The sequence below is a fragment of the Gavialis gangeticus genome, unplaced genomic scaffold, assembly GCF_001723915.1.
Source record: "Gavialis gangeticus isolate Ggan-Ray unplaced genomic scaffold, GavGan_comp1, whole genome shotgun sequence".
In the NCBI taxonomy this organism is placed as follows: Eukaryota; Metazoa; Chordata; order Crocodylia; family Gavialidae; genus Gavialis; species Gavialis gangeticus.
In genome coordinates, this window is record NW_017728998.1 from 40053816 (window position 1) to 40076911 (window position 23096).

Genomic DNA, 23096 nt, shown 5'->3' on the forward strand with positions numbered 1-23096 from the left:
CTGGGGTGGAGATCATCCGGACCCGCTGACTTGAACGCGTCCAGCCCCTCCAGAAGCTTTCTAACCCGGTCCTCCCCAACCTGAGGTCTGAAGGCGATCCCCTCGAGTCCGGCTCAATGATGATTTACAGTGGTGATTAGTCTAGTGGGGCACCTGTACATGTCACAGGGTTTAATCCTCATTAAATTCAATAGATTTTTAAAATTTTATATTGTGTATTTTAGTGTCTCATCAGTGTTTGCATGTACTAGGCTTTCAAACTAATTAAGCTCATTGTGCAATTCCCTGTAAATTCCAGCAGGGGGAGCCACATACCAATCTACCCTTCTGCTGTCTTCCCTACTGAATTACAGCAGGGGGTACATGTAAACCAGTAATACAGCACTAATCCCCTCACTCCTGAAACCCCACCCCCACAGGGAGCCTCACACTAGCCCCCACCCTTAACAGCTCCCCACCAAGCCATGGACACCCCAAAACCATGTGAATTCCCACCACTCCCCCATCTCCTCCCATGCCCCTATACCCACTTAAAAGATCCTTCTTACCCCCTAAGCAAATGATCCCCATGGTAACCCATGGTCATCACAACCCCACCCCATCAACCCCCAAACCCATCTGGGGAGAGGACCTTTCAGCTTTCCCCCCCACCCAAATAGGCACTCTGCCACTTGCACCCCCCTAGGCTCCAGTCTCCAGGAGGCGGACCATGGCAGGAACCCCCGTGCCCAACCGTATCATTCCCTCCAATGCCCCTGAACCACATGAACTCCCATGTAAGGAAATAAATATCAATAGGTGAAATATAATTTTTATTTATAATTATATAAATATAATTTTTATGGGGTGAGGAGCAAGTGGCCTACCCACCTGTTTCTCATCCTTCTCTATGTCACTGGTGGTAATTGCAGCTAGTGTGTGGGGAGGAAGTACACCACCTGCGGTAGTGGTGGTGGTGTGTACACCACCAAGACCATGCGGTAATATATCATGGTGGGGAGGGAGACAAAAACTGATGCCTGAGTAACAGTTTGTTTTTCATGTTTCAGGACTACATTTCCCAGCATCCCCCAGCTGTCGGGGCTTGGGTCGGTTTTCATGGGGTCTCCTGCTGCAGCTGCGCAGTGAAACCATGAATACCTAAACATACGTGCACACCTGTGTATGGCGTGTGTCACAGCTCTGTGAAATGTTGGGGTGGCTATAGCCCGCACCGCCTCTCCCCACCCCAGTCTTTCCACCAGACCTAATGGCATGGCATGTAGATGTATCTCAGCACATCAAGAAACAAGAAGGTGTAATAAAAGGACACCTGCCCTTTACTTGAAAAAGCATTTTTGCACAATTGTATATAGTCTTTAAAGGTGGCTAAGAAGATGGCTGAATAGCTGGATAGCTGGAATCTGACTGGATATAGCATTAAAAGCAGCAGACATCTTTAGGATTACTGTCCTCCCAACAACCAAGGCAAACAACGCCCCCGCCCCCTCCCCCAACACACACACGCCAAAAACCTGAGGACTCTTGCAGGCTGCTTATACCATCACTTCCCTCCGCCCCCCCTCCCAACTTGGGCAAAGGAGAGGTTTAATTAACCCTTCGCAGGACATGGTCCATCCAGGGAGGCTAGGCTACTGAGTGTTGGGCACTGAGCTGTGCGTGCCATGCCAAACTGGCTCACAACATAGCAGAGGCTGGATTGGGTGGCCAGTTTCATGATGGCCATGGCCATTCTTTTGTCTGGCACAATAGCCCAACACAAGGCAGTGTTCTGCCTCACAATTTTTGGCCCCAGCATTGAGACAATGTGGGCCACCCTGGTCATTCAGAACATCTCGAGCCACTGTTGATTGTCCCAAGTAGTCTGTACAATTCACTCCCACCAGTCTGAGCTGCTCACATAGGCCAGGCCCTGTGGTTGCTGCTCCTGAGGGTGATCCAGAGAGCCCTGTCAGCATCCACTTCTGTACCCGCCTCTCGTCTATTCCACTCCACCGCACATCAAAGTGCCTTTTTTCGCGAGGCACATCTACATGCAGGCCTTTCATCACAAGTGTTTAGAAGCAGGAACATAGCATGTGCTGCTATCATTAGCTCTGACACTATTTTATACAGTAACCCCAAGGCCAACAGCAGGATACTTAACAACAGTTCCACTTCCTCATCCTGCTTCTCCTCCTCCTGTCATCCAGATTCTCCATTTCAGCCTCTTCACTCATTTTGTCACTATTTTCCATGTCCCTGTCCTCATGCATTTCATCTGGAATCTCCATTTGGTCCTCCTCACTCATCCTGTCTGGATTTCTCAAAGCCAGGTCATTTGGACATATGCAGCAGGGATGCTTCTTAACACACAGCACCACCACCAAGCAGCGGGGTACATGGGAGTGGGGCTCTGAATGATAATGGGAGCTGCATACAATCATTTAGAATTGCAAGTGACCTCCTGTCTGCATGTCAGTAATTATCCTGGTCAGGTGTCTGTGTCCTGGGTGTTGGTGCAGCAGAGCCTTTTCCCTTTACTGTGGTAGGTGGGTGTGGGGAAGGTTATGTACTGCCCAAACAGTTCAAACTCAAATGTGGTGTTTAGGATGACCTCTGGAACCCATTCATGCATCCTGGGTTCATGATACTGTCTTTTACCGGATCATGGAATAGGCACACCTAGAAAATGATAAATAGTTCTCAGGTGTCCCTACTCATTCTTGGGTTATTGTCCTTTGAAAGAAGCCTCTCCCCAGAAAACAGCCCTGACCTGCAAGAACCCTGTTTTTAAACAAACATTGCCCAAGAAAAGAGCCTTGTCCCACAGTAGCCCAGGTTTGAAGGAAGCATTTCTCCCCAGAAAAGAGTCCAGGCCTGCAAAAACCCTGGTTTGAAAGCAACCTCTCCCCAGGCACAATTGCCTGATTGGGAACAGGGCCCAGTTGTTTATTATAAGAACAGGCCTTGAGCAGGAGAGCCAGCAGTCTGCTGCAAGCAGTCAGAGAGAGAGAGCACCTGGCTGGAGCTGCTGCTCATGACATCTTAAAGGTACAGGTAGGAGCTATGGGGATAGTGGAGGCTCCTGGTCCTGGGGCATGACCTAAAACTACACCCTGCTGGGGCTGGATGGTGTGGTGCGGCTGCTGCTGGCACAGCAGTCCACAGGGAATGCCACACCTATGCTTCCCCAGTGAAGGGTGAGTATGGACTCCAGAAAGCCTCAGCCCCTGCTGCCTTGCAGGTTACTCTGGGGAGGGGAAAGGCTAGGGAACCACACGCCAAAAACAAAGCAAGGGCCCAGGTTACTGTGTGGAGCCTGAAGCAGGGTCCAGGTCATGAAGGGGCCTGAGACAGCCCAGGCCCACACCAAGCCCTGAGGCATATAAAAGGAGCCGGGTGTAAGCCTCCAGGGGGCTGGAATTCTGAGTCCCAAGGAGCTGTATGTGAAGCTCCAGGGGGCAAGGGGATTGAGGCCTAGCATCAGGCAAGGGGGCTGAGGCCTAGTGTGGGGTGTGAGGGGATCAAGAGGGTCCAAGGCTGGGCAGGGAGCCCAAGGCAAAGGGAGAGTCTGGGAGCCCCAAGTAAGTGCGATTGTGAGCCCAGTGTGTGGGCACACAGATCGAGAGTCCCAATGTGAGAGCATAGGGATTGTGAGTGCCAGTGTGAGGGCATGGGAACGAGAGTCCTGACATGAGGCACTGGAGTAAGGGTTCCAATGTGAGAGCACGGAAGTGTGGGTCCCACTGTGGGGACACTGGAGGGAAACCACACTGTGTCTCTATATAAGAGCCCTGCCAAGTTTGCCAGTGACCTGTCGTGACTCAGTTGTCAGAAGACCTTGGTCTTGACAACTTCTTGGACACAAACAGCTTCCCCAATGTCTCAGAAAACGAAGTCCAGCAGTATGCAGGCAACAGAACAGGAGGCTGCTACATCCATCAACTGGGGCCCCAACTGGACCCAGGAAGAACTGAAGGACTTGACTGACATTTGGTCAGATGAAAAGATCATAGAGCAGCTGGAAAGTAGGAGGAATAAGCTGATGTATACCGCAATAGCAAAAGAAATGCAGGTGCAAAGGCACAACCAGGACTGGACATGGTGCCAGAGCAAGATCAAGGCCCTGAGATGTGCATTTTATCAGGCCAAGGATAAGCACTCACATTCTGGGGCAGGGTGCACAATTGTTCCTTTCTATGACCAGCTATCCATCATTCTCTCCAAAGATGTGGGCAAGGCTTCCTGTCTCTGGTTGTTTGGAACCAGCATTGTCCTGGAGAGCACACCTACAGAAGGAGCCTCAATGTCCTGAGTGGGAAACCGTGACCATGTCAGAAGAATGGAGAGACTGCTCCATGGTGCTGGATGAGACGGATGCCCAAGAGGAGGTGACCCTGAACATGACCCCAATCTCCCCTCCAATTTTATGGAGTAGCACAGATGAAGAGGAGAAGGAGGAGGAAACTACTTCGGATGCAGTTCCTGCATCAGAGGTTCCTCCAGAGACCCAAAGAATGGTTTCTGTTCCCGTGATGCAAAAGGATGCATGACCGGGAACTTGTAAGTTTCAGGGAAAGACAATGTTTTCTATTTGTGCCACTGGCAGGCACTGTTTCCGTGGGGGTGGGGGGAGGCAAAGGATGTGAGGCTGACTGTGAGCTGAGACTGCAATTATGACTGGCGACCCTCCCTGGCATGCCTGTCAGTACATGGCCCATTTCTTACACACAGTTTTGGCGCTCTTGTGCAAAGCAATTGCCAGGATGGTGCCAGCATGTCTACACTGATGGGTATTTTTGCACTGCAATGAGGATGGGGGAAGGGTAAACTTTTTTTTTTTTCTGATCCTCTGAACAGCAGACCTCTAAATTGAGGGAGCAGCGGTCGGGGTACAGGTACACCTTATTGATCCAAGATGTCTGAGGCTGAGGAGACAAGTCAGCAGGCCAGAGACAGAAGAAGACAGCGAGCCAGGGTGTGTAAGACTAAGGCAATGTGGTCCCATGAGGATGTCTCCAAGGAGAGTTGCCCAGCAGGGGCACAACAAGACAGCACTCAAATGCAGGCTGAAGTCCAGTATGAGAGCTGCTTTCCAACACAGAGTTGTGTAAGAGGGCATCATGACAGGGGAGCTATGGGGACATTGTCCTCCACAACCAGTATGTCTAGCCATTGGAAACTGACATCCCAACATATGAAATGGTATCTGAGATTGGGCTGGACTCTGCGGGGGGGCAGAGGGGTGGCAGGATGGGGGATTGCAGACAAGTGACATGATATGTGGGTGAGGCATAGTTTACTTCAACTGACAACTAAATGTGGGGGTGGGATTTGATTGTCACGCAGGGAGGTGAAGGGCACTGCAAAGCATGGGGGCTGTGCTTGCTTGTGAATACTGTTCAGGTGTTCAGAGCTCATCTAATACCACCCCCACACACACACGTGCACACGCACGCGCACACACATACACACACACATTCCTTCCTGTTTTCAGCTCTGATTTATATGTTGTCGCTGCTGCCACTGCTGCTGCCACCACCACTACAGAAGAAAAGCAGATCATATACAAAGCCTGAGAACAACACCCAGACATGCCATCATTCCCTGCGTGGTGTGGTTGAGGCACGTCAGTGTTAACTTGCAATGCTCCTACACATACTGTCCATAAAAACCATGCATGGTGGACACATGGTAACTGCCGATAAATCTCTTAGGTCCTGATCACTGTTACTGTTACTTGGTTGGTTGCATGGTGGGGGTTAGTGGGGTTGGCGGTTCTAGGTCTGTCTGCCTTTCTGCTACCTCTGCTCTCTGCCCTGCTGGCCATAGTGTGCCATCCCTGCTTGCAAGTAAAGGTGGTAAATATAGTACGGTCAAATGATAAATAAGTAAAAATGATAAATAAAGTGGTTGGCTCCTGCTTTGCCCCACATGCTGGAGGTCACCTCAGAATCCAATCTATATTTAAATTTTTGTCTTCTAGCACTGCTGGTACCTACTGGTTAAAGAACATAAGGTATTTTTAAAATCCTGTCCTGGGACAATGTAAAGTGAAAGTGCCCATCCTCCATGAAGATCTGGAGATGTATGGGCTTTAAATAACCATTTAAAAAATAACCGACAAGTACTATAATTTTTTTTGTTTAAATGTGTAGTTACATGGTAAAGTTAAAACTGTTTGCAGGTCAATATTATTCTGCCAGTGGGCCATGATACTTCTGCTCTTATCATTGTTTTAAAAAGGTCCCCAGAAAATCTTTCGTACAGGGTAAAATTCCAAAGAGCACCAGAGGTTATTAAAAAAAAAAAATCACCCTCTTCTCCTCGAGGCAAATAGTTTCTAAACAGGTGCAAAAAGTGCCTCAAGCCCTCCCTTGCAAACTGCTTCATCCAAGAGCAATCCTACTTATTCCTTCTGATGGAAAAATACCAAGAGCTCATTAATAATGCACATCTGAATTAATTATCAGTCACTGGATTAAGCCACTGTAGTAATTCTGCCATCTTTTCCTGAAGGTTCTTGAATTTTTCTTGTGTATCTTTCATTTAAAACTCACAGTGTCTTTGTTGCCATTCACTAACATTCGCTACTTCACAAGAGTGGTGAGTTATAGACTGAATTTTCTCAAGTAGCTGCCTTTCATATTGAACAAAATAGTCTTTTATAACCTGGAATTGCAAGCTTAGGGCAGTGGTTCTAGGTCTGTCTGCCTGCCTGCTGCCTCTGTTTATTGGCTGTTACCTGCAAGCATGGAGGGCACCCCATGGCCAGTGGGGCAGAGAGCTCCTGATCACTTTTCCCCACATGTAATGGTGTCAGTTGGGTGCATGGTGGGGGAGAGTTTTGGGTGTAGGTCTGTCTGCCTGCTCCCTTTGCTCTCTGCCCCAATGGCCCTGGGGTCCCCCCTCTGCTCGCTTTTCCCCAAATGTAACTGTATCACTTGGTTCCACAGGTTTACTAAGCTGAAGAGTGCTTACTGCTTCTTGAAAATTCTGTAATGGTTGGATTGTTATTTATGTAAGTTGGGGTGAATAAATCACTAAAGGTTAATTATGTAAAAGAGAATTATCTGTTTCCTTTTATTTCAATGTGTCTGCTATCCTCACTTGCAAATAAACATTTGTTTGAAACATCAGGGGAGCTTATTTTAACTAATACTGGAAAACCCAGTGAATCCCCAAGTGGCAACAGCATGGCACATGGAGGAAGATTAAGATTCCTTGGGGCCCTGTGCACCCCTCCTATGTCCTGCCCCGCAGCTCTTGGCCCTGTATTGGGCTAGCACCACAGCAGCAGCAGTTGGAGTGGGACACGCTGCCCCCCAGGCCCGGAACCAGCTGGCCCATGCGTTAATCCACCTATGGAAGGGGTGGCAGGGGCACTGACTGCAGGTTAGGAGTGATGGGTACTGCCAGGGCTAGGGATGCTGTCAGAAGTTAGGGCCAGCAGGATGGGGTGAGACCATGCAATCATGACTGATGTGGCAGCGCAAGGGAACCTGGGAGCTATGGGATGGCTGCATTTAGCAGCTGGTGCCTGCCCACTCCTAGCACAATCTCGCATGCTGCCATGAGTCTAAATGGGGGACTGGATAACCCCCAGCACAAAAAAAAAGGGGGCAGCTATGGGCTGCATGCATGGACAAGGTGTGCACTATTTAACTGTCTGACTGAAAGGGAAATGAAAGCAGTCCATGCCCTCCCACCCCCCATCCTGTAGGCATGCAAGTGGTTTGTTCTTAGACTGAACCTGGGGCAGGCTATGTAGTAACTGTGCCATTCTCAGTTAAGAGCTGCCAGCTGCCATAGGTCTCTCTGACTATGGGGTGACCTTGTGCAACTGCAAATGTTGTGGCCAGGAGCCAGCACATGGCACAAAGAAAAAAAAAAGCAGCAGCTACAGGCTGTGTTCAGTCAGGGGCAGGAGCAGTAATGGGGCAATGGTGCCATTGTCACCCTCTCCAGGGCATGGCCAGGGCGTGAGTGGTGGTGTGTCCCTCCACAGGTGTCGGTATAGGAGAATGAATAATGATGCATGTGGGGCTGGGTGGACTACTGCATCTGCCATACTACACCTGGTGTTCAGGGAAACACATTACACTGATTTATCAAAATGAGGCAGCTGCAATTCAAAGAGACATCTGGTAGACAAAGAGGCTCATTGCATGTCTTTGAGTATCTTTGTGTTTGTGCGTAACAAATCAATAGAAATGATACTTTAATTCACAGTGAGCCAAACTAAACTACATCCAAGGAGTTTTACTTTAATGCACCACAAAGACTTTTAAAGCATCAGGAAAACCCACTTGTGCAATCAGTCATGCTATTGGAGCACAGGAAAGGGCAAAAAAATGGATGTGTACAAATGCCTGTGTGCAGTAAAGCATCTCATGTAGACTTGCCCAGTGAGCATAATTGAAGTGGTACCTCTCATACTGATATATTTATAGGTAGAAAATAGAGAAGTAATTTGGCATAGAATCAAAGACTACTCTCTTTCCATCTCATTTATTTTGTCCTCATTCTTGTCTTTTTGTGCTGTTTGGTATCACATTACTAAATCCCTAGTCTTTTTTCATATTTTTCCTCCACAGCAAAAAGTGCAATTCCAAGAGCTATGTTTTCTTCTCTGCTTTCATAAGAACCGAATATTCAATGGTGAGACCAAAATGGTTGTTATCTATTTCAATCTTACTTTTTCCACCTCCTTGAAAACACGGAGAAAGTTTTCCCTTAAAATCCCTTTCAGTTCTGCCTCGTTCCATCCTCTTCTGAGAAGCTCTTCAATCAAAGCAGGGTATTTTGAAACATCTTCCAGACCCTTAGGGAAACTATTAGCAAGAATAACAGAATGACAAGCAGCACAGACCTGTTAAATAATGTAGCTAGTGATTTTAAAAGGGAGATGATAGGGTAAGGGTCAGAGTCAGCACTTTGTGGCCTGGCTCACTGGGGACATAATTCTTTTTCAGAGAAGTCAAAATTCTGAGTCCAATTAGCTTCACCTGGAGCCCGATTGATCCCCACAGCTGTACCAAGCAACATCCTTTCTCCAGGGACTATCCTATTAGAATAACTAAACATTGTTTTCCAATGAAAAAACAACATTATGTGCCAACATTAAAGCAGCTTGAGCAGTAATACAAACCAACAAAAACACCACTTGTCCGGTAATCATTTATCAGTTATTTCTCCCTTCATTTTATACAGCACATGCCTGATGTTCAGGAAAACAACTATGTAACAGAAGATTTTAGTGTATTTTATCTATCTAACTGAAGACTTTTAAAAATACAACCAAAAGCATATAACTTAATGAAAAAGTGGACATTTTTTTGCACTCCATTAGTCACCAAATCATTTATCAAAAAAACTAGAGGGTCAAAGTTTTGAACTCAATTGGAATTTTTGACATATAGCAAAGAAAGATACATAGAACACTCCATTTGAAGAGAAAACAATAAGCATGATAGATGTTGTGTCATTATTCCTGTCCAGCTAAAGGAGCTAAAGCAAAAAGAAACAAACCTCCTTGATGAGCCTTTGGGATTATTTTGGAACTATTAGTACTGCTCCGCAATTTCTTCTTCAACAGTAGTCATTGTTTTCAGAATGTCCTTAGCAAACTATCTGTGTTTTACTTTCTGATGGGGTTAAGTCAACACATTAAGAGTCTTCCCAACAATATCGAATTGCACCCCCTCATGAAATGTATAAAACAAGACGTATTGTTGCTAACTGCAGCCTTTTTGGACACAGGGCTGTAAAAGTTATGGTTTGTCCAATCCCTTTAAGACTAGATGGGTATTTTCTGATCAAATCTAAGTGTCTGCCTACTTTCCAGGTGTAGTATTGTTCCAAGCTAACTCGGCTGACTTCTGTGACTATGTGCCTCTGAAGAATGAAGCAAGCTGAATCAGTACAAGAAGAATGAATAGGACAGCTGATAACCAACACTCAGGACAAAACCGAACCCCTGAATGAATATTTCACATCGATATTCCACCAGTCCAAGGGTGCTAGCCTGCTTGACAGGATACAGGATGATCATGGTGAGGGTGACCACTCTCCCATAGTTGGTGTAGATCTTGTGGGGGAACACCTACAAAGGCTAAATATCTACAAGTCAGCAGAACCAGATGAACTACACCCAAAAGTGCTAAAAGAACTGGCTGACACTGTTGTGCAACCTATGGTAAAGTTATTTGAAGGCTTGCGGCACTCAGGAGAGGTCCAAGAAGACTGGAAGAAGGCTAATGTGATGCCTATCTTTAAGAAAGGGAGAAAGGAGGAATGGGGAAATTACAGGCCAAACAGTTTGACCTCAATACCTGGTAAAATCCTGGAGAAAATTATCAAAGAATCTATCACTGACAGGCTAACTGAAGGCAATATTCTGAAGGATAGCTAACATGACTTTGTTACGGGCAGGTCATGCCAGACCAGCCTCATATCCTTCTACAATCAGATAACTTGCCACCTGAATAGGGGAAATGAGGTTGATATCATATTCTTGGACTTCAAAAAGGCCTTTGACCTGGTCTTCCATGATGTCCTCATGGTTAAATTGGGAAAATGCAGCCTAGACTACTTTACTGTCTGGTGGCTAGGTAACTGCCTCCATGGTAGGACCCAAAGGGTCTTGATTGATGGAACTGAGTCATCATGGTGGAAGGTGACGAGTGGCATCCCTCAGGGTTCAGTACCCAGACCAGTTCTCTTCAACATGTTCATCAATGATTTGAATTTGGGTATTAAAAGGAAACTGACAACATCAAACTATGGGGAAGCGTGATCATGCTCAAAGACAGGCTGGCAATACAGGCCAACATGGACAGGCTTGTGAAGAGGGCAGACCTCAACCTGATGTTGTTTAATATGAAGACATGTAAAGTACTCCATCTGAAGAGAAATAATCCACAACACACTTACAGTCTTGGCAGTGATATGCTTGCCAGCACCACAACTGAATGAGACCTGGGTGTCACAGCTGACAACAAAATGAACAGGAGCCACCAATGCAATGCCATTGCTAGCAGAGCTAATGAAACACTGGCATGCATCTACCGAGACATCTCAAGCAAGTCTAAGAACGTCATCCTCCCGCTGTACTCAGCCTTTGTGAGACCACAGCTGGAGTACTGCATTCAATTCTGGGCACCGCACTTCAGGAAGGATGTGGAGAAGCTCAAGAGAGTCCAGAGGATGGCCACATACAAGATTAAAGGCCTAGAAACCAGGTCATATGAGAAGAGGCTGAAAGACTTGGGACTGTTAAGCCTGGAGAAGAGAAGACTCAGAGGGGACTTGGTGGCAGCATATAAGTATATTAGGGGCGTACATCAGGGCTTGAGTGACTGTCTATTCAAGAAGGCCCCCTGGGGAGGACAAAAAATAATGGGCACAAATTGACTGAAGATTGCTTCAGGCTAAACATAAGGAAAAACTTATTTACAAGTGGAGTGCTGAGGGTTTGGAACAGGCTCCCCCCCAGAGGTAGTATAGTCTTTCACCCTGGTGTTCTTCAAAAAACATCTTGATACCCACCTTGCCGGGGTCATCTGATCCCAGCAGTCTTTCCTGCCCAAGTGCAGGGGGGGGCTGGACCCGATGATCTGTAAGTTCCCTTCCAGTCCCTAACAACTATGAAACTATGAACCTATGAAAGCAGGAAAGTTTTAAAGTTAAGCCAATAACTCACAAGTAGGCTAGATTTGTTATACATCTGATTACACACTGGATCTTTCAGTGTCATCAAGAAGAACAAACAGGAAATCAAGAAATGGAAATCTGATTGCATGCTCCTAACCTCAAAGTATGCGGAGGGTTGACCTCCAGACTCATAGATCCTATGTAACAGAGACCACCGATTAGTCCCAGTGGCAATTTTTACACATTTATTAATCAAGTCTGCTGAAGCAGTCTATTCAGAAGGCTCCATCATCCTGCAACACTTTATGTATTCAGTACCCCCATGTTTTAAAATAGCAGTAGGGATGCTTAAATTGAATCTTGTCCAACAAGCTTTAGTTAAAGTGTCACCGCTGCCATTTTGAAATGTGAAACACTAAATACACAAGACTTCCCATTTGAGGCTGTGTTAGTTTTCTGCCAGCATTCTCCTTCCCCTACCTTTGTACACAGAAATCCCTTACTATAGGGAAGGTGTCATGAGGTGGAGAGGTCAGCAAAGTCCTGGCTAGCTGATTTTCACTCCTCACCCAATAGATAAGCACCCCGATGAGAAGAAAATGATCACAATGATCTGCTCAGGTCCCTTCCAACCCTACTAACTATGAAACTAAACATTCCTGTCTGATAAAATGTAGCAATTTTTTGTAGCTTCTATAAAATACAGTTGTTCTTGGCTGCCTCTTGCAAAAAATTAAAAGAAAAACCTCACAGTCTAAGGAGAAAACTATGAGCGCCTATACATGAGTAGTGAGGCTGCTCCAACATGCTGTAACTACAGCACGTCGGTGCAGACTAGATTAATCAACTCTGCTGGAGTGTGGTAATTACTGTGTTCCAGCACACTCCAGTGTCATGTGAATCAGTATTCCTTCACTGAAAAATGGCAGCAGGGGTGCTTTAACTGAAACTCATTCAACAAGCTTTAGTTAAAGCGCCCCTGCCACCATTTTTTAGCACTGGGACACTGATACACTGGATGCTCCGGGTGCTTTAATTAAAGTGGCTCTTGTAGCCACTGTAATTAAAGCACCCCAGCCCCCCACACTCCCATAGCATGTGTATAAATGCCCTTTATGCTGAATTAATATATAGTTTTACTAACCTCTCTGCTCCATCGTAGTCACCGCCAATTCCTATTGATTTTGAACCTGCAATTTCCTTTATGTGGTCAAAATGATCTAGAATAAAATATCAAAGAAGAGAAAGTCTGAACACATGGCAAGGAGAAACAACCTATTTCAGACAGACCAATGTTTGGTTGAGATGCCCCATAATGTTATATTAATCACTGCATACATTTCAAATAAATATGAAGTCTAAAGATACATTTATAATACCAGTTTAAATTCCGTGATGCAAGTGACAAACCCTTTATAGCTAATTTAATATTTATATTCAGTGCACTAGCTAGCAATCTCATGAATAATAACAGAAGTAATGTAATTTGAAGAATATGGCTAACTAATGTGAAGGACATGAATTCTTGAGAAATACTTTGCATAGCAATGGAAATACATTATATTCCAGACATCCATAGGGTTTTCCACTCTCTTATTAACTGTGCAGGTTCAGGGCATTTCCTGACAATTAACTACCATTCTGAGGCTTAATGAATGGCTCTTGGCTTCACTTCAGGTTATCTTTTCCTCTGGTGATTTATTAATGCCTTGCATTTCTTCTTATTGCTCAATAAGTAATGTTCTAGGACAAGATTTACAAGTAACAGGTAAATATGTGAGTAGGTATAATTTATATAACATGGATATAAAATCCATCAGCAGATTCACACATGAAGTATGGCCCATATTCTTCAGAAATTTATAGGGAAAATCATCACTAAAAACTACACCTGATCTGAGCCTATAAGAAACAGATATATCGACTTCAAACCTGCTACAGTAGAAACATTCACGGTGTTAGTGCCACAAGTCAGTGCTTGAGCCTGGAAGGTCACCATCACAATTCCATTGTTTTTTTCCTGAAAGAAAAAGAGAGGGGGATATACTGTGAATGGCTATTCAGAAATTTTGCCCCCATGTCCTGGTCACACTCCAACCAGCAGTGGATGAATACACCTCTACCCATAGTTTCACACAAGGGTGGCCTCTTTATACCTGACCTCAGATCTAAGCACGTGATGTAAGTGAACAAAACTCCATGGTTACAAGTCAGACCAATTCAGCCTCCTCTCATTAACAATGTTTCTTCTCAATATACCCCAAACCATTTCAGTCATTGAGATGCTACACGAAACTTAATTCAAAGCAATAGCCAGAGGGGTAAATGCATAACTTGTTGGTTAGGAATTTGTTTACAAGTAACACTGAACTAAATTCAGATGTGGATTCAGGCCAACAAGAAATTATACATTTTTTTCAAATCACTCACCAGACTTCGAAGAATATCATCAGGAACATTTCTTGAGTGATTACAAACAGAGAAGGCAGAAGAATGACTGAAAATGACTGGTGCTTTAGAAATGTTAAGAGCTGCTCTTGCTGTAGAGTCTGAGGTATGGGATAAATCTACCATCATCCCCAGGCGGTTCATCTCCTTCACTACCTCCTAACACAGATTTACAGACAGCAATATTAGTAATACATATATAAAGGTGACATTATCTAGTGTGTATGCTTAGATTTTGTGGATGCCAGCCAATCATAAAATTGCTATAGTGGTGTGGCTCTCTATTTGCCTGGTTTTCATGAACAACATGGTTTCCAGTGGATAAAAACTAGCACTCTCCCCTATGATGTTAACTACGGTTACCAAGTCTTAAAGGACTTATCTACATATTACCAAAAAATAAGTTACGTAGAACCTGGTCTCCCACACTTTTATTTACATGGATAACCCCATCACATCCATCAGGACTTCCATGCCCTCAACATGCTCCTAGTGCTCACACCTCTGCCTTAATTATAATTTAATCCTATGCCTCAGGACTTTAGTCAGTCCTCAGTAGAGAGTAGAAAGGAATTCTGCCCTCAGTTCTGGTAGGTTTATAGCGTCTCTTCCCTTCACCTTCTGATATATTTGGCCCAGTTAAAGTTTTGGCACTTCATATGTGGTATTTGGTTAAATGCTACGGCCCATAACATCAAAAAGGCCATGCTAGATAATCTAATGGTCCCTTCTGGCCTTTATTTCTGTAAAACTATGACTACTTGATTTAGTCGAGACAACCTGTGCCAGTATTGGCAAAGGGGAACCACACCTTCCCCTATGTAATAAATAGAGCTCAACAACACTGTATACCTCACTGTATGCTACTGTTAATACAAAATATCACAATTTCCTGCTTGTTGTGCATCCTATTCTAAAACAGACCTGTACTCATTTGCCAAATTATTTTTCCCTCGTGTTGACAGAATCTGAGACTATTTGCTCCTTAAATTTTTTTTCAATGCTACAAGCACAATTTCCAAAATTTCAGCATGCCTTTTCACATATCCCGATGTATCAATTCCTCTGACCTCAACTCCTTCTGGAAAAATGGTACAGACTGTAAGAAGGCCAAGATCTAGTTATTACACCTTTTAAGACAAGCTGTTTTTCAAAAAACAGAATCAGAATTTGTACAGCTGTTAGTGATATAAAAGTTTGTTTAGCTTGCCATTCAAGAGAGATTCTTACTTTGCCAAATTTGCTCAGACCATCAATATGGGGATAAAAGCTATAAATCTGCTTTGATGAAGTTTCTGACCTTCGGAAAAAAAGAAAAAGGTAGATAAAATCTTGTTGTTCTTGCAGGTTAGATTCAGAAAAGATCTCACACTAATATGGAAAACACATCACTCTGAAGTCATATAGTCAAGTTAAAGATGCCAATCTGATCAAGGCTGGTGAACAGTGCTGAGGCAGTTGCAGAACAACATGGACAGGGGTTATTTTTTTAAATTGCATAGTTAAGATACTTTGATTGACTTATTTCTTATGTCCTGGTAGAAGTGGGTCTGTAGAATTCATTTGAATGAGAGGGGTTGCCTTCAGGACTAGGCCAGGAACTGCTGCTCATACACAATATAACAAGATACAGGGCGCATCTACATGTGATGCTACATTGCTGTAGCAATGCGCTATGGTAATGTAGCATCCAAAAACCATGAGGCCACAGCTATGTCGCCTCAACAAAACAATTCCTCATTATACTGTGTTGCTATGGCAATGTAGCAGTTAAAAATAACCATCACCATGCACTGCGCACACAGCGCAGTACAGGCGTTATCCTACCAAAAAGAAGTACTAAATGACAGCGCAGTAACAAAGACGCCATAGGGACACATGTAGACACACCCACAAAGACTATATCAAGTAGGAAGATACAGGGATGGCTGCCTGAGGAAGCCCTACAGAAAGCTGAGTCTGGCATCATCAGCCAAACAGAAGATCAGAAGCCAATGTGATAAAACTGAGGTGGATAAATAGAAAGAGCCAGATTTACCAGAGTTTCTCTATTTAACTGTTCTCACCTGTACATGAGACTGGTTTGGGAATTAAAAATATGATTTTCAGCCTTTAGTTTTTTAAATCTTCAGTTTTCATCCAGCACATGATGTTATTGGTCAAAGGCTTTTCAGTGGCCTCTGGTAAAGACATTGGCTTAGTTTTTCAGTGTAATTTGTCTATGTCACAAGTACATATATATATAGAGTAGTCCTCAATCTGTTGCACAAGCCATTTGACCATCTAGCTCAAAAGTTCCCTTCTGGTGGGAGACCATGTGCTATAACTGAATTTCTGTGGGACTCATGATAACGCTCATGAGACTCAGAACATAATCAGTGTAGAGTCTTCACACTTCTAGAAATAGTTTCCCTAAAATATGGCTGTGGCAACATTTGGTAGATTGTAACAATATCCTTGACACTGCTCAATTCTGTGGACTGATCCTAAAAGAAGTTGCAGGATGTGGAAGGACAGATAGATTCTTCATCTTCAACCCACCACATAACAAGCTGACCTATCCCCAAGTCACCCTTCTTCAATTCCCCTGCCGTAAATCACAAAACTAAAGTTACAGAAATAGATGCACATCAATTACCATGGAGTATTGCAGGTGTGTGTTAAACTCATGTACCGAACGCCAAGGTCATAATACACCCTCAGCATTGCCAGACTGCTGTCAATGGAATGACCACCCTCTATTCCAATCAAGCATGCTATCTTTTTACTGTCCACAATACCTGGAATTTAAAAGGGAGACATTTCCGGGTAAGTTAGTGACAGACAAGGAGTTAGTGCTATATCACTGAGCAGCAGACTACCATTAAACTACCGTGACTATCAATTTGATATGTGTTTCTACTCATGAACTGCCTCATGCAACCTCTTTAATGAAACATTTTTTAATCACAAAACTAGTATCACCTTGGGAGGTTGTAACAAATTCAAGTTCTTCGTATTCACTACACATCCTCTTGATAACATCAATCTGTTCTAAAGTAAGCCGCACAGCATCCTTGTTCTGAGCACTACAAAGAACATATGCTGACCAAAACTGAAAGACATGAACAGAGATTAAACCAGATAACCTTTGTTGCCAAATCATAAAAACTTCTGTGTTTGTGAACTACAGTTGAGCAAAAAGATCAGAAACATGAAAATCATGTTTCCCTTGTGCACTATCTAATGGAGATTGCATCACAAGATTTCTAAAAAACACTTCCTATTCTGAATCAAGAGCACAATCTTCAAGAATGATTACAAGCTGTCATCACTCTCAGCCATTCCCACAGAGCTTTCAGGGAAGAAGAATTAAATAAGTTTTAATTCAGCTGACATTAAAAAATGATTTTTTGCTTTGGTCAAGAGTAGCTGATTCTGAAACAAAGAAATGTAAAAGTCTGATAAACACAAATATTGTAGGAAAAACATTTGTAGCCATAGGGGTTTTGTTTTTCTCTATAATGGGCTGAACCCAAATTCCAGATTTCCTTTAACATCTGGCACATTCAACATCTGACTTAGTGAAAATCTGGGTGCGGATATGAATTTTGCTCAAATCCACCCACAGAACAAGTATACAAATACAAATATAAGGCAAACATATTTAAAGATGTTTCTATCAGCTATGTGCATTGATAGCACATACCTGAGCTCCAACATATCCAGACTGAAGCTTCTGAATGTTTGTGTGTGTGGTGGTAAGGTTCATTAAGTTGATTCTACTGATTTTGTTTTGGTATTGTATCCTCAGCTTCAGTGCAAGGTCGTTGTGCCTAAAAAGTAGAATAAATAGCATTGAAGATACAAATAAGATGGTCCTTTCCTATCTCAAATGTTTATTTATTTCTTCATCTACTTTTACTCTTTCCTGCCCAGAGCAGGGGTGGGGCTGGACCCAATGATATCACAAGGTCCCTTCCAGCCCTAAACTTTTGTATATCTGTGAATCTTCTTGTGTTAACTGCCAACATCCTTTCAATGGTGTTTGCTTGGAAAGAGCCTCATTTTCTGAAACAGACATCTTTCCTGGGAGTCTTTTTTCTGCTGCCCTGAAGGTTCCTGCCCTTTCTATTCTTGGTGCTTAAGTTTCTCTTCTGTCCCTCTCTCCAATTCATTCTCTTGGCTCCATTCCTACTGTTTCTGATGGGATGTGGGATCTAAGATTAGCAGCCATGCCTATTGAAGGCAACTTCTACTTTAGAGGCTCACTTGACTGTTTTCTTTATATTCTAGAGTCAGGTCAGACTGAACACAAACATTGTTCTTTATAGCTATGTGGGCATCCTTTCAGGTCAGGTTGCCTGCCTTATAATCGTTGGCAAATATAAGCTAAAAACATAGCTGAAAAAGATGGTGGGATTGTGTGATGGAAAGGTAAATAAATAAATGTGAGAATACTTGAATTAATGTAGCTTGATCAAGTTAATCTAAATTAGTGTGTATATATTATACCCTTTAAATATGAAATAATACCCTTTGAGATTGATATAAAAATGCAGCAGGTGCTGCTTATACCTCTGGCCTTTAAAAACACATTTTACTGTCACCTGGGCACTCATCAATGACAACTGACAACATGAAACAATTTACAGAACTCTGTTTTGAAGGCCCAGTCCTGAAATCAGAAGCCATTTTGCTGCTCAGGTCCTAGCAGATGTGACTCCTCATTTCTTATTACAGCACATAAACGATGTAATGAGATCTTTACAAAAATGTGAAAAATGAAACTGCAACTTAGCATTTAAGCATTAAGCTTGCTATACCTGGTATCGGACCCTATTATATTAGATTCTTTCATTTGAACAGTTGATTATTATCCCTCAGCTCTTTTTGAACCTAGTATTAATCCCCTTAAGTATAGAGCTTGTGCTTGATCCCCCTATCTACTTAACTGCATGAGGGTACCATATTTACTCAAATACAAGATGAGGATTTTTCCCCACAATTGGCATGGGGAAAAAAGCCCCTTGTCTTATAATTGCATACAAGAGAATCTCATTAAATACACTGTCTATCATGAAACTGTTGCCAAAAGCAGCATGTGCTCAGTAATGGAAACCAACTTTCTAGCTGATTAAATGCAGCCAACACTGAGCATGATTATAAAACACATGGCCCATATTGGGTAAATATGCTGATGTGAACCTTTTAGTGTGTCTATGCATTAGGGGTATGTGAAGTGGGCCCTATTTGATTCAGATTCAGATTCGGCCTGAATCAGGGACAGTGATTCGATTTGTTGATTTTGATCATTGTCCCTGATTCGATTCAGCTGAATCTGAATCTGAAAATGTGATGCTGATTCAGAGAATGAGCGATTCGGCCATAGGCACAGCTTTAAATGTTTTTTCCACATACTTCAAGGTACCACCATGGCTCGTGAACACTGCGATGCTGGGGTGAATGGAGCATCCCACAGAAGTGTGGGGGTCCCCCCAAGTGCTTGGAAGCAAACCCGGAAGTGGACCAGAAGTACTTCTGGTCCACTTCCGGGTTCACCGGGGAGCATGCTGGTGGCTCCCCTCATCCCCCCCAGCTCAGCAATTGGTTATCAGGGGACCCCAGGTGCCCCCTGCAGACCCAGGAGGCACCAGTCACTGAGCAAGGGGGGATGCTGGGGGTCCCTCCAGCCCACTTTCTGGCAGACCCAGAAGTGGACTGGAAGTGCTCCTGGTCCACTTCTGGGTCTGCTGCCAAATGCGCTGGGGAGCCCCCCACACTCCCATGGGACATTCCATGCACCCCAGCATCACAGCATTCATGAGCCACCTGCTGCCTAGAGGTATGTAGAAAAAATATTTAAAGCTGTGTCTATGTCCAAGTCACTGAATCTTTTCAAATCTCTCCAAATCAATTTGGAGGGTTCCAATTTAATTCAGAAAGATTAAAGGGTCCTTTGATTCATTTAGGATTTGGAGATTCAGCCACTGAGTCGGGCTGAATCTCCGCTGAATTGAATCAGGGACCAAAGCTTCACGCAGCCCTAGTATACATGTGTGTGGTCCTTAAAAAATGTGTAGATGTTCCTTCTGCAGGAAACTGGCACCAGGCCTGGAGGTATTGAAATACCAAGCCAGCACTAGGAGGGCCGGAGTCAGCTCTAACATCCTCCACTTGGTGCCAAAAAAGTTAAAGTCCAAGATGGCAAAGTTCAAGGCATGAGGAGATACAGAGGACCCAAGCAAAGGGCTACCTAGTAGAGGGTGGGGGTAGGGGTATCAACACAACTAAGTTACATATGGAACATGCAGCCAGCTAAGCCTGGGTTTCAGAGGGTCAGAAGGGGGAAAAGCAGTGGCAGGGGGGAGAGGGGGAAAACACATAGCTTATTCAGAAAAGGATACCCCACACAACAGTGATACATTCAAATAAGGATTTGGCTTCTAGGCACACACACAATTACAAATAGTGACATGCAGGACAGAAAAGTAAACCCCACACAACAGTGATACAGTCAAATAAGGAGTTGGCTTCTAGGCACACACACAATTACAAATAGTGACATGCAGGACACAATTGTGCTACATTTAATCTTAGCCCAAAAAAACTAGATGTTAATGGGAACCCACCACAAAGATAGATTAACACAGCTCATTTGAATAAGATAAATGATAGTGTCCATTAACCACACTCCCCCTTACAGCTAATTCTTTTTGAAGTCATGGTGATCCACTAAATTGCATACATTTTTATTTCCTCTTCACTTCCACAGCTGAACTGTGCCTTTCTTTCCCATTTTCAATTATTCCTGTTTCTTCACCAGCCTTAAATGTCTGGCAAACATCACCAGATGGGGCCCCAAACTGTTCACCCAAACCCCCCTCTAATTAATTAAATTCTATACCTGAAAAAATATAACAAATGTATAAGTTTTCTGCATATAGAATCTAATTATTGGGTGAATTATCTTATATTTGTGTAAATATGGTATATTCAATATTTAAGGATACCTTGTGTTTAGGTCACTGATTTAGGATTGCTAACAATCTTAAGTTGCTTGGACCTATTTGAAAATAAGACACATTACATACCCATCGATTAAACGGGCTTGCTTCATTAGCTCTACAGCCCTTCCTTCTGCCATTTTATCAGTGGAAGAAGCCAAAACATCAGGGAGAAGCACCAAAAGCCACAAGAACAGGTTTGCAAGCTTGATCTTGAAGACAATATTGATCTTGATCTTGAAGATGTCCATTGGAGAAAAGAGCTGCTCCGACGTACAGTGGGTATGAGGAACCTCTCTAGTCTGTAGAGGTTCTAGACTTAATAGTTTTGGTACAGTGGAGGCCTGTCTCATGGGGAAGGCACAAATGAATTCTGAAGGAAAACAAAGAGAATGAACAGAATAAGAAGAGACCAGAGGTGCATAAAGTAAGTAAGGGATTAAATAATATAAGGGCATGTCTATATTGCTTTCTTCCTCACCCCACTACCAAGAAAGTAGCCCATCCACTTGCTTCCACCTCAGGCTTTTTTTTACATCTTCTTAGTGTGGATTATGAAGCATTTCCTAGACATCCAGAACCCTTTGGAAGCAATATTAAATCTTCAAAGAGATGAAGAGATCGGCTCAGTGAGGAAATTATTTTTTTCCCATAATTTCAGTCTGTGGCTATGCTACAAATAAAACCCAGAAGAGCAAATCCTGGTCACCTGTCCCAACAATGCCATCTCTTAGCAAATTATATAATGGCAGATATGTCCATAAATAAAAAAATTAACTAATGTTCCAATGACATAGTTATGGAATGTTACCATACTACTCTCAGTAACTGCCAGATATAAGCACTCAAACATTACAATCCTTAAAGGCCACGAATTACAAAATTAAATATTGATGTTGGCTATTTATGTCCCTTCTGGTCTGCATATTCACAAATATGAAAAAAAAAACCCAAACCTCTCTCTTCCTTTTTTTTTTTTTTTTTTTTTTTTTTTTTTTTTTTTTTTTTTTTTTTTTTTTTTTTTAGCTTTCATGTTCGTGGATACGCAGACTGGAAGGGATATATTTCATGGTCTTTCAAGATTGTGATTTTTGAGTCCTTGTGTCTGAACCATTAGTCCTTATGGTCTGGACCATATGTCCTTATATGTCCATATGTTCTGGACCATATGTCCTTATGTCTGGACCATTAATTTTTAATTTTTTTATGGAAATATTTGCCAGTATATAATTTAAGAAAGATGTTTCCATAAATCTCATGACTCAAGAAAATGGGCTTTAAAAAGGAATCACAAAAATAAGACACATGATTGTGACAAACCTTAGGCTGACCTAACCCCAAGCCTTGTCCCCAACTATTCTTTTGGGTGTTCTTGGGGCTCCAACCAGATCTTTTTTCCTGAGGGCACTACTGTCCCCTAGCCAGTCTCAGTCAAACCAGAAATCTGTCTGGACCTTACAGAATAACAGAATTCTTCAAATCACCCATGAGTGCATCCAGATGAGTGCGCACGTGCCTCTTGCTCTGCCTCAAACCCCTTTGAGGCAGGGCAAGATGCATGTGCGGGAATGAAAAAATGTTCCCTGTGCTGCAAGTTTGTGGCACAGGCAGAAAATTAGACCCATGGATATCCAGGGGTCTAAAAAAAACTGAAGCAAAAAAAAATTGGGTCAGGGCACAGTCCTGGACCATGGTTCCCTGGAGGCTGGTTCCTCCAGGGAGATGCTCTGGCTGCAAGAGCATCTCCATAGTTGGCCCCTTGCCCTGGTGCTGAAATGTGTGGCTGGCCAGGCCACATGTTCAACACCAGAGCTCCAGTGCTGGTGAGTAAGGGATGGGGGGGGCTGAAGGAGGGGAGAGGGGACCATGGGGGTGACCCCGCCAACTCCGTCAGCTCCCCGGACCCCTCAATCCCTGACCTACCTGGCCCCTCCCCCTTCCAGCTCCCCAGACCCCCCTTGAACACTGCCCAGCCAGGTCCTGCCACCCTCAGGGCTCCTCTGCCACCCAGCCAGGCTGAGTCCA

General features: G+C 43.7%; 1 protein-coding gene across 3 annotated transcripts in view; it reads right to left on the reverse strand.

The window, feature by feature from the left end:
• The window catches only part of LOC109289627 (dipeptidase 2-like), a 63361-nt gene that overhangs the window by 5777 nt on the left and 34488 nt on the right, over positions 1-23096 (reverse strand). For all 3 annotated transcript variants that reach the window (XM_019505741.1, XM_019505740.1, XM_019505739.1), the window contains exons 2-10: positions 21159-21444; positions 17774-17900; positions 17050-17179; positions 16724-16865; positions 15316-15385; positions 14068-14244; positions 13570-13657; positions 12782-12857; positions 8681-8816 (exon numbers count right to left, since the gene is read on the reverse strand). In XM_019505741.1, the coding sequence (XP_019361286.1) occupies positions 8681-8816; positions 12782-12857; positions 13570-13657; positions 14068-14244; positions 15316-15385; positions 16724-16865; positions 17050-17179; positions 17774-17900; positions 21159-21424 (1212 nt within the window). In that variant the 5' untranslated portion in view covers positions 21425-21444. The remainder of the gene's footprint in view (positions 1-8680; positions 8817-12781; positions 12858-13569; positions 13658-14067; positions 14245-15315; positions 15386-16723; positions 16866-17049; positions 17180-17773; positions 17901-21158; positions 21445-23096) is intronic.